Source organism: Chlamydotis macqueenii, chromosome 2, assembly GCF_036417535.1.
Source record: "Chlamydotis macqueenii isolate bChlMac1 chromosome 2, bChlMac1.mat, whole genome shotgun sequence".
Lineage (NCBI taxonomy): Eukaryota > Metazoa > Chordata > Aves > Otidiformes > Otididae > Chlamydotis > Chlamydotis macqueenii.
The window spans coordinates 37,895,161-37,912,361 of record NC_141557.1 but is presented as its reverse complement, the minus strand read 5'-3'; the positions used below and the strand labels follow the sequence as shown (position 1 = coordinate 37,912,361).

At 37.8% G+C, this 17,201-nt stretch overlaps 1 protein-coding gene across 4 annotated transcripts in view; it reads left to right on the top strand.

The window, feature by feature from the left end:
- TBC1D5 (TBC1 domain family member 5) overlaps positions 1–17,201 on the top strand; it is a 325,821-nt gene that overhangs the window by 278,665 nt on the left and 29,955 nt on the right. For all 4 annotated transcript variants that reach the window (XM_086742636.1, XM_086742637.1, XM_086742635.1 and 1 more), the window contains one exon: positions 1,313–1,476. In XM_086742636.1, the coding sequence (XP_086598762.1) occupies positions 1,313–1,476 (164 nt within the window). The remainder of the gene's footprint in view (positions 1–1,312; positions 1,477–17,201) is intronic.

The window sequence follows — 17,201 nt, the reverse complement described above, 5'->3', positions numbered from 1 at the left end:
ACTGGCATCTGCAAGGAGAGATGATTTCGAATTCAATTACAACCTTGCAAAGGAGATGAAGTTGCACCCGCGACATCTGAATGACTTAGTTTCAGTGGATCATTGTTGATGTTACACAAGGTAGCATGAAAAGCATGCACAAAAAAAGGAAAGGAAAAAGGAAGAACATAAACAGACAAATCAGAATAGCTGACAAAACAAGCAAAGGGAAAAATTCTGCAGCTGTAGTTTTACATGCTATTTTACTTTTTTTCAGAAAGGAAAATTCTAGAATTGCATTGTGTCACGCTGGGTGGATTTCCTCATAAACCTACCTAACTGCAAGGTTTTTTAAAACTGCCACCTGTCCTAATGTAACATTTTCTTAATGAAATTTAATGTAAACTGACATATTAATTGTATTTTTCTTCTGGAGCTAGTTGAAATATAATTTTAACTTAAATATTTCAAAACACTTTGTGGGTCCCAAATGGAATACATGGTCCTTATCAAAGATTGCTTGAATGCAGACAGTGTCATGATAAAACAGCCCAAGCATCTACCCAGTTGTCTTCACTAAGATTTCTAGTGGACAATACTAGATTCTTTGGAAAAGCTGCATGAAATTACAATAAGTAACTATTGAGTAGACATAATCAAAATGTTTATTAGGTGGAGATGGCCTTGAAATTTGAAGCACGAGAACTTACATTCTTTCCCAAAATTAACTTAATTTTTCCTGTTTTAAGTCTAGATAGTGTCATCTAGATGTTCAGTGTCCAACCCGCTCTTCTTAGAATCTGACATTCTTGTTCCTAGCTTTCTTTGCCAAGTTTTGTAGTTTATTTGTTGAGAGAAAAAGGATTTCCTTTGCAGCGTTGTTGATATTAGATTTTTTTTTTTTAATTATGAGATAGTACTTTTGCTCATTATGCCATACAGAAAAGAGAAGATGCTCAGTTTGTGGACATAATAGAGTATATATATATATACTGAGGCAGTATTTACACGCAGAGAGAGAGATATATATATCTCATATATATGTATCATACAGATCTCATATGTATGTTTAGCATACATGTATATGCTATATATAGTATGTTTGTGTATATATCTATATATACAATAAGATTTCTCAGATACAAAAATTAAGTTATGTGTATGTCAGAATAGTCCTTCAATCTCACAGTGCTTGCTGACACACTTCAACATTTCATTCTCTGTTGAGCTATCTGTGAATCTCAGTGCATGTCGATTAAGACAAGGAAATACTTACAAGGAAAAGAAACTGCCCATTGATTAGTTCTTTTGTTGCTTTATACTTACTTCACAGGACAAAGTTCAAAAAACATCAGCTCATCCCCAAGCATTGAGAGTTTGTCTGGAGGACGTGAATTTACGGGATCTCCACCTTTGTCTGCATCAAAAAAGGATTCCTTTTTCAGTACCATTTCCCGCTCCCGGTCCCAAAGCAAAACTATGAGCAGAAAAGAATCGGTGAGTTCTTTAACTTTTTAAGCTATTTTAATGCCATACTGCATTACTCATTAGAGCAAATCATTTTTCTCATTCATTAAGCACTTGCACTTGAAAATGTTTCCCTAAGCTCACATTGACGGCAAATCCAAAATAAGCTATTTCAACGGTTTCTGTTGAGTAACATCTCCAGTACGGTTTCCATCCCATAATCCTACCCAAAATGAACCTGTGAAAGCGCCTGTTGCCCCTGCGAAAGAGGAGAGAACTCCTGTAAGTTTATTTGCTTTGTTAGACTTTTGGTGTAGTCATGAAGTTATTAAGCAGTTCAGTGGGGAGCACGAATGCTCAGCAGATCCAAACATGTCCATCTGTTGTCCCTGAAATTCCTTAATACATCAGAGGTTTCCCAGTGTCGGTAGCATCTGTAGTCTGCAGTCACAGTTCTATTTCTTGCACAGCCCTGACCTTCCATTTGGCCACAAGATACTATTATTTAAGCAGATTGTTTTCATCCAAGAAGATCAACTCTCATCGTGGGTGTGTTCCAAAGAAATTCTCAGCCCGTCAAAGATATTTTGGGAGCACTATTTTTGTAAACTTCATATGCCATGGAGCAGGAGGATTCTTCTTTATTTTATATACATATTTCCCATTGTCTTTCTGCTGATTAGTAACCAGCTACGCAGTAGATGGAATAAGTTTTATTTTTTGTAAGGTGAAAGCATAGTGGTTTTTTTCTCCATTCCATTTTCACAAATGTATGCTCATATAACTTCTTATTCATTTCAATAAATCGATATTGAATATTAATTCAATAGCAGTATTGTAATAGCAGTATTTCTGTATTACAGCATTCTTCAGCTGTTCTGAGGTAAACAGTGTCCAGAAGTTTAATCTAAACATCTCAGTGTTTTTGTCTTTAAACAGAATCTTTATTAAGTCGAATCATATTTAAAATTTGATATTTAAAATGTTCTAATGAAATGCACAACTTCGCACAACTTTGTCCAGTTTTTGTTCACTGAAAGAGGTTTAATTCTTGTTTCACATGCTTTAATGTTGCCTAAAGAAAAGCTGTGTTTTGTGATTAGTCAACAAGAAGCTATAATTTTGGTTTGTGTCCGTTTAAGACATATTGAATTTAATTTAAAGCTAAAACAATAACTTAATGTCTCTCTGCTTGTCCTCATGAGTTGAAGAAAATTAAATATACCAGTATTGAGTTTTTCTTTTTATGTTTTTCATTTCTTTTCTTTTTATTCTTTTTAACAAGATCTAAATACAACTTTTGTTTGCAGATATTGTTAGGCCAGAACTTGAGATTTTTGTACTAGTAGAGTTTAAGAATAATCCCTCCTTAGTTTTCTAATAGGAGACTTAGAAGAATTTTCCATTATAATATTCATACTCAGTTAGAATCCATTATTGATAAACATGTTTTTCATGTAAATAATTTGCCAAATTTGCAATATTTTATGAATGGAATTTTTTCAAGGATTTTGGACAAAGAAGATTCATTGGAACAGATTTGTAGTCCTTGTGATAATTTTCGTAGATTGGTAATCACAATAAACTAAGCAGAGCATAAATTTAAAAAAAAATCTTTGGATTGTGATATATACTTTATATTGTAGCATTCTATGATTAAACAGTTAGAAATACATACCTAAAAATATGCCCTTCAACATGGAGATAAAAAGTTATTTTCACAGACCAGAGTACATGACTGTAACGTTGTCATGGGATGAACCGGAATGTCATCATTACAGGTCACTCCTGGAGTACTGTGTCCAGTGCTGGGCTCCCCAGTACAAGAGAGACATGGACATACTGGAGAGAGCCCAGGGAAGGAAAGGCTGAGAGAGCTGGGACTATTCAGCCTGGAGAAGAGCTGAAGTCTCAGGGGAATCTTATCAATGTATGTAAATACTTGAAGGGAGGGTGCAAAGACGCCAGAGCCAGGCTCTTTTCAGCAGTGCCCAGTGGCAGGACCAGAGGTAATGGGCACAAACTGAAACACAGGAGGCTCTTCCTGAATATCAGGAAACACTTTTTGACTGTGAGGGTGACTGAGCACTGGCACAGGTTGCCCAAGGAGGTTGTGGAGTCTCCATCCATGGAGACAGATATTCAAAAGCTGCCTGGACACAATCCTGGGCAACTGGCTGTAGATGGCCCTGCTTGAGCAGGGGGCTGGACAAGCTGACCTTCAAACATCCCTTCCAACCTCAACCATTCTGTGGTTCTGTGACAGGATGAACTGGAAGGTTACTTGTCTAAATTCTTCCTCTCCTACCTGTCAACAATCTGGTCTCTCTCTGAAAGTAATCAAAATTGATACTTAACTTGATTCATTGCCTCCAGGAATAGGATGTGTCCATTTCTCCTATTAAGGACTTTTTAAGGTAGAAACATTTGCGTTATATTTAGTCTTCTAGATCTCTTCTTTCCTCTCAAATGCAAGGATCAAGGGAATGACCTTTTTACTGGTGTTGTCAGAAATAGATGTCCCCTGTTTTACTTAGTTAAGGAAGTGAATCTATAGCCTCAGGGCTGAATGCACAATATCAGATCTTGTCTTGGCAACCCATGTCACCCTGATGTTTTTCACATTACTGTTGAGTGGCACTCAGCTGTATGTTAACATGGGGTCCACCAAATGTGTTTGAAAGTCTGTTTTGTGCTCAACAGTGAGATGGTTTCCTCCTTCTTTAAATAGTTTGCATCTTTCTGACAGGAATAACTGAGGTTGCGGTTTCTGGAGCTGTGTTCCCATAAACAAGAACAGAAACATTTAGTATGTAATGCAGTCCAGTGCCTGTTATCTTCTGGCTGGGTCAATCTTGCTGAAATAAAGACCTAGAAAATTTCCTCTCCTAGCCTGCCTACTACCCTCTGCCTTTCAGCAGAGTTGGGAAATCAGGTGTGTTTGTGGTCTATTTATTTCTCATTATGTTTTATTTACATCTCCAACACCATCAAGGGTAGTCTACCATTCTTTCTGGCAAGTAGCAAAGCTGCTTAGACATTGATTCTGGCAAATATGGTTGACTAGTCTCAGTTTCTGGCAGAATATTCTGTAAATTGCTTTCAGGCATAGAGATGTGCCAGAGAGGGAACATTGAGTCAAACAATATAAACATTTTAGAACTTTAACAAAACAAAAACAGGAGAAAAATTATTTTGACTGAAAAGAAAGTTTCTATTTGGAGAAACTGTTGATTTTAATAATATACAGTTATTTCTACATAAAGGGTTTCCAATTAAAAAAAAAATCAAATTATCCATTTGGAAAATATGTTAGTGTAAAAATTCCCAAGAAGGAAACATTTCTAAGGAAAATCTGGAGCAGTTTATCTTCTTTACTAAAATAATTTACAGACATGGTAAATCAGAATACTCATTTTTTAGCAAAAAAATCCTGACACAAAAGTGTCATGCATCGTACTGGTTTTGATTGCATAGACTTTTTAATTAAATCAAATTTGACAACATATGCTATTGTCCCCACAAGCAGGTTGAAACAACTGTTACTGTCTGTGATGCTTAACTGATTTGAAGTTAGTTATGAGTATCCCTACAGGTTAGAAAATTAATGTATGCCATTATTTTCAATTAAATAGGCATCTGCTCTACTAATTTAGGACCCTGATTTTAAGCATACAAGCTTGACAGTTTGGCTCAAGTAGAAGTAGTATAAAAAAAAATCAAAGAGATAATAAAATAAATACTAGGCAACTACACAAAAAAGTTCATGCATGCAAAAATTCCTTTGAAGAAGAGCATGCCTTTTGTGCATGGTACACATCTTGGAGACTTTTTTTATTCCCATATGTCTTTTCCCTGACTATTATTTTTAAAATCTCTTCAAAAGGGTTTTAAGCGAAATATTTGTCGGTCCATACTTACCCATGCCAAACATTTATTTGGAAATACAAATGCTGTGATGAAATGTCCATTTTTAGTTAAGCATCATAAAATGTACCCAGAATAAGTTAGTGTCTGTGTACAACAGCCAGTTGCCTGATCAGTTGGATTTGTCTAGGCCTAAAGTTAAAGACGTGATAACTGTTCTCGGCACCATTAAGTTTAACGAACTTCAGTGCCTTAATGTTTAACTGCAGTTAATACTGTAGGGCATTTGTCTTCCTTATTCTGATGTGAGAGGCCAATTCAGACTTGAAAATACAATTTATTTAGTACTTCAGTGCTTGTCTAATTTTAGGGATAGTTGTAAAAATAATAAATTTGAGATGCTGCCAGGTCACATGAAGAGTTCATAGAAAAACCTCTTCGATATTTTGAAGTGTGATTCTTTTTTCCATTGCCTCTCTCCAGCTCCCACAGCACGCTGTAAATCAAATGAAAGAGCTGAAAACAGTACAAGGAAAAATAAGCTGCCTTTTGGAGTTTTTTATTAGAAATACTTCCAAGTTTCATATAATTTAGTAAAGCGACAGCTGTATGCATGAATGGCAGCTTTGAATCCTAATGCTCCTTATCTTTTTTGGAGTGATTCATTTCAGGGAAAAGAAACTGTAGTGTGATAAAAACAGGAAGTTAATTGCTTAGAAAAAAAAAGATGAAGAAAAACCCAAATGGCTCTGCAGTGCTTTTTCTGTCGTATTATGAGCAATGAACATGTGTACAGAACAGATCTGTGGGGCCATTTGGAAGATTTTAAAAATGTCAGTGTAAACAGTTATCTTTCTCTGGTACAAGAGATTCAGATATGTGCAGCTGAATTATACTTGCTGGTAACTTCTGCACAGAAGCAAGTCAGAATGATATCGTTTGAAAGGAGGCAGTCAGAACTCTAAAGTTATTGGTCAGCTCTTTGAAACGGTCAGGGAGAATTTTAAAAATACAAAAATAATAAATGAACGAGACTATCAGCAATATTTACAAAAGGATTGAAGCCAAGAAGTGTGATCCTTCACTGCACACCAATCATGTTACCAGCAGCAGGTACAGGACTTGTTCTGTGCATCCTGTTTCCATACATTAATCATGAAGTTAATGTTTCAGCATCCCAGTTGCAAAGGAAAAATATCTGAGGATCTGTGTTGGTGGTTTGAGTTGCCCTTTTCTCCTTTTTGTTGGAAATCTCATCCCTTCATCCTGCTCTTTTAAGATAACACCACAAAATTACTGTCCAGTTCTGTGAAGAGCTGAGAGACCGGTACTGAACTTTAAACAAAAATATGGATGTGGATGAGAAACATCTCTCTAAATTAGGCTATTGTTTTGGTTGGGGTTTTTTTAAGCAGAAAGGGTTTCTGTGTTTGGGAGATTTTTTCCCACTGAAATATATTGTAGCTGTGTGCATATGTGCTTAATAGCTTGATTCTTATTTTTTTCTCTGTTTGGTTAAATCAAATCATTCCCTATAAAAACAACAAGAAATATACTTCTGTTCTTTTAATAATGTAGTATAAATGGTGTATATTTACAGTCTCTTCATAATCACTATACTTAAGTTTTACCCTTCTTAAACTCTGAACAATGTAATCTGAGATTTTCAAACCCCTAAATAAAAGATCCTGCTGTGGTCTACATTCCCCGTGTTAGGAATCAAAGGTCAAATACATCCAGCCTGAACAGAGAAGGGTTTAATGAAACTATTTTGAAACGGATGTTTTTTAAAAAAATTAAATTTGTATGAATTTAGCAAATGGTGTACTGTGAGAGTCCTTCATAAAGGACTGTGTCTGTGTTGGACTGTGTGTATATTAAAATTCTTATTCAGGCAGCAAAATTAAGAATAATAATTACATAAGTATCTCACACCTAATCAACCATTTCAATAACATTCAACCAAATACTCGCAAATCATAGAAGCATAGAATAGTTTAGGTTGGAAGGGACCTTTAAAGGTCATCTGGTCCATCCCTTCTGCAAGAAGCAGGGACATCTCCAGCCAGATCAGGTTGCTCAGAGCCCCATTCAGCCTGGCCTTGAATATTTCCAGGGATGGGGCATTCACCACCTCTCTGGGCAACCTGTTCAATGTTCCACCACCCTCATTGCAAAAAAAATTTCTTCCTTATATCTAGCCTAAATCTGCCTCCTCCTAGTTTAAAACCATTACCCCTTGTCCTATCACTACAGACTGCTAAAAAGTCGGTCCCCATCTTTCTTATAGGTCCCCTTTAAATACTGAAAGGCTGCTATAAGGTCTCCCTGGAGCCTTCTCTTCTCCAGGCTGAACAATCCCAACTCTCTCAGCCTGTCCTCACAGGAGATGTGCTCCAGCCCTCTGATCATTTTCATCACCCAATATAATATTGAAGCATAGGGAATGAAATTTATTTATTGAAGTATATGTATATATTCATCATTCCATATTCATATGCATTCAAGAATACTTACTGCATTGTTTCAGAGAGCTTGAAGATCATAAAATGGTGGATTGTTTTTCCCCTGCTCGCATTTCTCTTACATTTGCCACAGTAGGCTTACACAGTCTAAAAGGCCAGCAATGTGTGTACCAGAAAGGCAGAAAGCCCGTCAGATGTGATACTGAAACATAATGGAAGAAATGGGACTGTCATTCACTTATATGTTTATTTATAGCTATTTCCGAAATACTTATAGTCATACCATCTAAATTAACATCTCAGTTTTATTATTTATGAAGAAATATTCCAATATGATTAAGTCAACAATGTCAACAGCAGCACGGGGAGAAACCTTTTGTCAGCATTTCTGTTCAAAGTAATAATTTCTATTACGCTTCAGCTCTTTCTGTTCTCATCCATTCCCTTACCAAGTGAAATGCTGTCAATTTTTTCGGTTGTTCAGTGCCTAACCATTCACAATCAGTTATACAGAATGTTTTGAATTCCACAGATCTTCCAGCTTTTCATGGTTTTTGTTTTTAACTGTTTCTCGACAGTCCCATAGGGCAGTGCCAGAAGGTGAATTTGTGCAGGCAGCAGGTAGATAAGTCCCACTTGTCTTGTGTCTGCTTGAAAAACATGTTTCTTTCCATCCCTACTTGATTTGTCTCTAGGCAAGAGCTTTCTCCATCATTAATGTTTATCCTTCACCATCTTCCTGCTAAGGAGAGATATCTGAGTGTAGGAGTAGGGTCTTTTTAAGAGGAAAATACACCCAGCTTAGATATGAAAACAGGTCTTGCTTGTGCTCCAGTAGCACAGTTGTTGGTTCCTAGCTCTGCAACAGTGAGGCTGGTGCATCTGGAAGCTATTCCACTAATAGATTCGAGAGTAGGAGCTGCTTTGGAAAATGGCCAAGCCGATAGTCCTTTGCCACTAACGTCTCCAGGCAAGGTGGGACCTGGCAAACTAAGCTGATTCCAACAGTGCAACACTTGCAAATTGACTTTGAACTGTTTAAGGTGGAAATTCAACAGCAGGACCTGGTGTTTAGAAGCTGTGAGACAGAGTTTCAGCTATTTTCAGGATTATAATTGAAATTATATGGATCTGTCAGGGGGCTAGGGAGATCCTCTGAGGCTCCATCTTTCCCTTTCTTCCAAATGTCACTATATAAAAATATTTTTAGCTTTGTTTTAAGAGACAATAAATCAAATTAATTCAACATGCTGGAGGGGAAGGGTTGCCATCCAGAGGGACCTTGACAGGCTGGAAAGGTGGGACCATGCAAACCTCATGAAGTTCAGCAAGGCCAAGTGCAAGGTCCTGCACGTGTGTCAGGGCAATCTCAGGCACAAATACAGGCTGCCTGGGGAAAGGATTGGCATCAGCCCTGAAGAGAAGGACTTGGGAGGGCTGCTGGACAAGAAACTCAACATGAGCTGGCAATGCATGCTTGCAGCCCAGAAAGCCAGCCGCATCCTGGGCAGCATCAAAAGAAGCGTGGCCAGCAGGCTGAGGGAGGTGATTCTGCCCCTCTACTCTGCTCTGGTGAGACCCCACCTGGAGTACTGCATCCAGCTCTGGAGCCCACAATATAAGAAGGACATAGACCTGTTGAGCAAGTCCAGAGGAGGATCACGAAGATGATCAGAGGGCTGGAGCACCTCTCCTATGAGGACAGGCTGAGAGAGTTGGGGCTTTTCAACCTGGAGAAGAGGAGGCTACAGGGAGACCTTACAGTGGCCTTCCAGTACCCAAAGGGAGCTTATAAGAAAGACAAGGAGAAACTTCTTAGCAGGGACTGTTGCTGTAGGACAAGGGGTAACAGTTTTAAAATAGAGGGAGGTAGATTCAGATCAGACATTAGGAAAAAGTTTTTTGCAATGAGGGTGGTGGAACACTGGAACAGGTTGCCCAGAGAGGTGGTGGATGCCCCATCCCTGGAAACGTTCAAGGCCAGGTTGGATGAGGCTCAGAGCAACCTGATCTAGTTGGAGATGCTTCTTGCAGAAGGGTTGGACTAGACGACCTTTGAAGGTCCCTTCCAACCCTAACTATTCTATGATTCTAATTAAATAGATAATTATACATCAGCACAATGATATAGATATTTTGGTTCAAAGTCTTAAAAATCTTCTTAGTAGATATTATAAATAAAAATTGATTATAAATAAATATGTTTTACCTTGCTGACCTCATGAAACTAGAAGGAAAGGAAGAGGGACAGAGAGTTATTCTACTTCGAAGAGGAGGAGAAACAGCTGACCACAATTTCTTATTTCTTGTATTTCAGAAAAGCTAAAGATAGATAATGCATTAAAATACACATGTATGTGTATTTCATCCATTTTCAAATTTAAAAAGAGTTAAGAAAAACTTTTTTTTTCTTGCATTTAAAAAGTGTGGGCCTCCTTGAGCAATACTAACTCTAGAGTGTTAGAAATTTGAACGTTGGAAGAGAGTTCCTAGGTAACTGGCTATTCTGAATCAGAGTTGCATCCCTTTCAGTTTTGTTGGGTTTTGTTCACTGTTTTATGGGGCGGTTGTTTGGGTTTTTTTCAGTACAGAAAGGCTGAAAGTTTTATTTATTCATTTAATCCTTTACCAATAATCTGTTCGTTCTGTTTACATATGCATTGGGAAAGCATTGTGCGATGCCATTCCTTTCTGTGTTGTTACTGAAACCACAGAGGAAGTCAGGATTGTACTAATGCCCAAAAATATGTACCTTTGCAGATGAATGCCTTCTAGCATTTAAATTTATTGGCAAATTTGTCTTGGTCTCATCTTAGTTGAACATTTCTATCTATATTATAAAATTCCTTTCTTGTTTTTGATACTTGTTTTCAACTAGAGCCCTCCAAACCAATTTTTTTTTTTTTTTTTTTTTTTTGCAATGTTGGTACATAACCTGCTGTTGCTTGGCTCTTAGGAGTCACAATGAATATTTTGTCAATCTTTCTTTCATCCTTAATTTTATTTTCTTATTTTTCTCAGTCCCATTCCCCCACCCATTTCAAGAGGGCTGTCATGGACATGCTTTCACTAAAGATTACAGAGTGGCAGTTCTGTAAGTTTTAAAATAGGTCATTATTCTTCTGAATTTACTTTTTTGAGGAAAATAGGTTGCATTGTGTTCTGAAATGTTTTAACTTTGACAGTACTGAATTTTGAACCTAGACTTCTAGAATTCCTTTTTACCTAATTCGTCTGTACTTACTCTGATGTCCACTGATGGATTTTGAGACATAGAGTACTACCAGAGAGCAGTATTCCTCTGCTGGAAAGCAGCAAGTCAAAGTAGTGATCAAGACAGGAGAAAAGAGAGAAAAAGAAAAGTATTCTTCCGTAGGTTTTGTGTTCCCCTTATCCTTCTTTAATGTGGATTTCCTTTATGAATCTGACAGAGAACTTGTTTGTGCTTTAAGGGTTCTGATTTAGGAAGGCACTGAAATAAGTACATAACTATCAGCAGGTATAAAGTCCTCTTTGCTACTCTGAGCAACTATACTTATTAGCACTACACAGTGAAATTAAGAGTTTAAATAGAAGGAAAGAAAAAAAAGGAAGGAAAGATCTTCCTATTTAAGCTACCTCATACCATCCTGGGGTTGTAGAAGCAGTCTGAATTAAAATGGTGTAAAACAAAAACGTGAGCAGCAGTAAAAATCGTGCAAAATAAAAACATTGTTTAAGTTCATTGTGCATGCAGTCCAAAGGAATAAAATATGTATTTGTAGGATTTGTCTGAAAATACTGTGCTTAAGATGTCTAATATTGCTGAAAGTATATTCAAAATAATAAAAATCTGACAGTTGTGAAGATGTGAAGAATACAAAACATGAGTAAGGTGTATTTGGAAATATATTAAGCATGGAGATAGTTCAGCTAGCACAGAGACACAGAAATATTGCCAGGCAATGGTTCAGCACGGGAAATCAGTGCATGACCTCTACTGCTGCAGGAACTAATACCTGAAGGCAGTATCTGAACTTCTTTGTGTCGTTGCAGGGTAATATATTAATATCTGAAATCATTCCAAGTTGTGCAAGCATTTCACAACTGGCAAAATTCTCAACGTAAAAGTGACAGTGCATGTTCCATCACTGACTCTGATATGCTTGGTGAACTTGCATTTAATCATTTCATACCCTCTTCCGCATAGAGGAAACTTTCTCTAAACATCTGCAAAGCAAATGCCTTATGAAAACTCTCCTAAAAATTCCACCTTTCCATTGACAACAGTTAGGCTGCTGACTTGCTGAGGCCATGTCTATAGGACTGACTAATATAGCCGTATTGTTTCCATGTCCTCCCCATATGTGTGCCTGTAGCCATCTGTTGTCTCTTGGCTTACACTGTAAAGTCCTTTAGAGAAGCAGGTTTTTTCTTTGTGTTTGTACGGCACCCAGCAGAGTGAGGTCCTGGTCCTGATGAGGGCCCATGAGTGATGCAATTAAATAATAGATAAGTTAAATTAGTAAATTAAATAAATTAAAATTTTGTTTTAAATTTCACTGTATGTAATTCATTGTTCAAAACCGGTGGTTTCTGGTTTGAATGTCAGCATATGCTGTAGACTATTTGGTGCATAGATCATAAAAAAATTATGGGGGTGTCAACCAATATTCAGCTGTTAGGGGCTCAAGAATAAAAGGTTAAATCTTCTGCTTAATTGATAGATTTAAAAATGAAAACTAAATAAATTCTCACAAAATAGGAACAGTAACTGCTGCTTTTTACTCCAAGGAAATTTGCATAAAATTAAATTAAAAAACAATTTATGATGTGCATCTGAATCTTGTTTGATATGTAAAATGCTACCCATATCCAAAAGGTATACTCTGTGTGTATTTTATGAATAAGCACTTAAGTACTGGTAAGGCCCTTAGAAAGTCCCTGGCTTCAGGATTTCCCTTTATCAATCTCATTTTTCCCATTATTTTCCTCTAAATGTTTTGATCCCTCATCAGAATTATTTTCTAATTTTTCCTGCCAATTTGCCAAGAGCTCAGGGGATGTTTCCTTAGTTCTCTTACTATGAATACTGAAAGAATTGAAAATGTGATTGGGCAAATTAATATAGGAAAAGTGCAAGGGCTATTCACTACAAAAAAAAAAACCCTCAACTCTAGTTCAAGAAATCCCTGATCTGCAAATCTGTGTAGTCTGGGAGGTACCATTACGTGGTTATATCATCACATACTTTTTTAATGGTGCTTTACCCAACCCATCATTGACCAGCATCAGACATGATGCCAGGAAGATTGGGCTATTCCTCCAACACAGTTCTATCATTTTTTGTGTTATGTTTTTAATTGCACCATTATTGCTTAAACACCTTAAATGCCTTTAAATACTCTTGTTTTTGAAGGTAGTTTGTTTTCCACTGCACTTAATGCTTCATGCTGCCAAGTTAATTCACTTTAAGGAATCAGCTCTAAGGTGAATGGAGTTTTGCCGTTCTGAGTGTTCGTGAATGAAGTGCTTTGACATATAATGTTCTAAGCCTTTGACAACAGAGTTTACTTTTCCTTTAGTTTCTACATGAGTAAAACAGACAAAAATTGATTTTTTTTCTTTCATTTCCTGAATGGTAAGACTGAAAACTAAATGTTAGTATGAAAGAAAGATGTTACAATCCTGATTTTGTGCATTCATATTCCCTGTTTTCCAGCCCTTATACTTCCGTGTTAAACTACATGTCCTGTATTTGGGAGAAAACCTGTTTAAACTGATAAAAACAAGGTTGAGGAAGAGTGGCTTCTGCCAAAACTATATTTCTTCAGACCTTGGCTTGTGTAGGATGCTAAATTCCAGTGCCCTTACCCGTGTCCACAAACCTGATTGCAGCTTGTAAAGTGAGGAGCTGTGAAAGGATAGGCTTACAATGTCAAAACTGTAAAACTTTCTGCAATCTGTTCTTGAAGGTGCTGACCACTTTCTGTTAGTCACAGCTGTTTTCCTGAAACAGTAAAATTTTGTGAAAAATGGGGTATGGTAGAGGTATCACTGATCTCATTATGAGCTCAGGAGAGAAGGAAGGATATAAAAAATTTATTTCCATAGCTGTCTTTGTAAAGGTGAGAAGATGGATGAAAGAAAAGGTAATAAAAAGGGAAGAGCAAGCTTTGGACAAGTGGAGAGCACCAGAACTTTCTAAATTGAGGGGGAAAAATAGCAAAGAAATGACAAATAATTAATCTTAAAGGAATTAGTTTTCATGGCAAAAGAAAAAAAAGGAAATGTAACAATGTAAGCAAAGTTCTGGATGTGGATAGGAAGAAAGACGAATATGAGAAACATAAATATAAGTCAAATTTTTTGCAGATTCAGTCTTGCCACAACAAGGAAAATAATTGGAGATGTGTATATGGAGGCACTCAAATAGAGTCTTACTTTGACTGGAGACATAAATACTAGCCTGCTTTGTACTGTTAGTGAAATGTAAATCAATGTGACATCACAAATAATCTACTCCCTTTTTATTCTCGTATTCAATTCAAGATGTTACTGATTATCTGTAAGGCTCTAAATTATCTGGAATGTTGAAGGTGTGAAAGAGTTTTTTGTGGACCCTGGGACTAACTTTTCAGAAAGTATTAAGATGTTTTTCTGCCAGATTGCATCACTAAATTTGCACCTCGAGGTCTACTATGTCTGATGCAGTGATTCCTTTGTTTAATTTGCTGCTTGATCTGTTTTTCTTCCTCATAATCCAGTTCCCAGTATTAAAAAGCATTTAGCTTGTATGCTGTCTAAGACATGTTGTTTGATAAGTTGAGATTGATTTTTTATTTTGATTGGTTATTTACATGATTGATTTTTATTTTGTGGTCAGCTGGTTAACCTTTGAGAGCTGTGACTGAATGAGTTTGAATCACTATTTGCGTGGTTCTGGTACTATATGTGTCAGATGAGCTGGAAGGTCGGCTTCTCAAGGAAACACAGACCATAATGTTTTTCCCTTGACTTACATTTGACCCTGTTCATGCATAAGAGAGATCAAATCAGCAATGCTATTTGTACACAGAGTAAAAATGGTATCCACAGTACTCACTGTCTCGGCACAGTGAAACACCAAAGTTGACACTTAGAGAAAAGCACAGTGAATACTGTCTGGACAAGAATTGAGAGCATCTGCACAATACTAGCTATAGATCAGTTGTTTCATTTATTATTGTTAAAGAATTTGACTTTAGAATACTGAAAAATCATTGTGAGACCCCAGCTGGAGTACTGCATCTAGCTGTGGAGACTCGAACATAAGAAGGACATAGACCTGTTGAGCAAGTCCAGAGGAGGGCCATAACGATGATCAGAAGGCTGGAGCACCTCTCCTATGAAGACAGGCTGAGAGAGTTGGGGCTGTTCAGCCTGGAGAAGAGGAGGCTGCAGAGAGACCTTATAGCGGCCTTACGGTACCTAAAGGGGACCTACGGGAAAGATATGGAGAAACACTTGAGCAGGGCCTGTTGCAGTAGGACAAGGAGTAATGGTTTTAAAACAGAGGGAGGTAAATTCAGAATGGACATCAGGAAAAAAAAGTTTATGATGAGGAACACTGGAACAGGTTGCCCAGAGAGGTGGTGGATGCCCCATCCCTGGAAACATTCAAGGCCAGGTTGGATGAGGCTCTGAGCATCCTGATCTAGTTGGAGCTGTCCCTGTTCCTTGCAGGGGGGTTGGACTAGATGATCTTTAAAGGTCCCTTCCAAGCCTAACCATTCTATGATTCTAATTTGAACTTTCTGAGGGGAAATTTTTGGCCATGGTCCCTTCTATGTCATCTGCCACTGCTGGGAAGAGTTTGATCGCATCATCTTTGTAGCTTCATGTAGTTTCAGGCTCCCAGCAGATCCCCCTTAGCCTCCTCTTCACCGTAATAAATAAATTCAGCTCTCACAGCATATCCTTTAGACGTGTAACCATCATAGTTACCCTGCAGTGGAACCTATCCAGTCTCTCAGTATCCTCCTTGAACTGGAGGCCCAAAACGTTATTCAAGGTGAGGACTCACAAGCACTGAGTAGAGGAGAGTAATGATTTTCCTGGATCTGCTGACCACATTCCTTCTATATGTAGCTCAGTGCACTGTTTACATTATTCGTGATGAGAGCGCTTTGTTAGTTCATATTCAACTCGGCAGCCTCCAGATCATTTTCAGCAGGCCTGAAAAACAGCAAGTTCCTTCCTTGCCTGTACTTGTGCATTGGATTTTTTTTCTCCCCAGGTGCAGAATTTTGCACTTATTGAAGTTTCTAAAACAGAAACCTGAAAGAGACTTCTTTTGCCTGGGCTTCCAGTGTCTCATGGTGTTTCTGAAGTGAAGTTCTACCAGTCAGCATGTGCTCAATGATTTTTCCAGTGAGGCCAACCATCATATAGTTTCTTAGATCCCCCTTCTCACTTTTCTTTAATCTGGATGTAAAATTAACCTTTCTCCAGTCATCAACAACGTCCTGTAATAGCAGTGATTTTTCATGGATGATAGCCAGTGGTTTTGCAATCACATCACCAGCTCTTTCAGCACCCATGGGTGTGTCCCATGAGGGCCCATGTATTTGAACACATACTGCTCCTGCAGATATTCACCAGACTGTTGCCTCCCAACTCTTAGCCATCGCTCTCCTTCACAAATTGGATGTGCAGAGGGCTGGGAGCGGACTTTGCCTAAAAAGCAAGAGGCAAAAATGGTATTGAGTGCTGCAGCTTTTTCTATATCATCTATCATTGTCTTATCTCCCCTAGTAAACAACAAAACTACATTTTCTTTGAACCTCCTTTTGCTGCTCTTGTGCTTGTAAAATTCCTTCTTGTTACCCTTTAATATCACCTATTAATTTTAGCTGCGGCCAGGCTTTGTCCTTCCTGGTTTTGTTCCTGTGTCCAAACAATGATTGTGTGTTTGTTTTTTGTTTCCTGTCATTGTTTCCACGTATGTGCTCTCTATTTCCACCATTTCCACCTCCATATGTGCTTTTCCCATTTTATTTCATTAAGAAGCTTCTTACTCAGCCAAGTGGACCTTCTGCATACCTTCTCCTTATGTGCTGCTTCCTCATGTATTTCTGGGTTAGGTCCCTGTTCTATGACAGACAAAGTCCTCCACACTCGATTATCAAGTCTGTTCACAAAGTGTTCTTTGCCAAGTGGACCTATTCTCTAAGTTGTCTTTCCTCATCAAATTCAGTGCCACAAGCAAGACAGTTGAAGCCCAGCTAGTGCCACCAAATACATAGCCATATGTGGTCTACTGGATGCCTCTGCCGCTCTCCAGACTTTCCCCTTTTGCTGTAGGGTTTACAGAGAAATATCACCAGAAATCCTGTTCCCTTCACCGTTGCTCAGGAGCCCTACAGTCAGTTTTGAATTTAAATGTTTTCACACCACCATGTC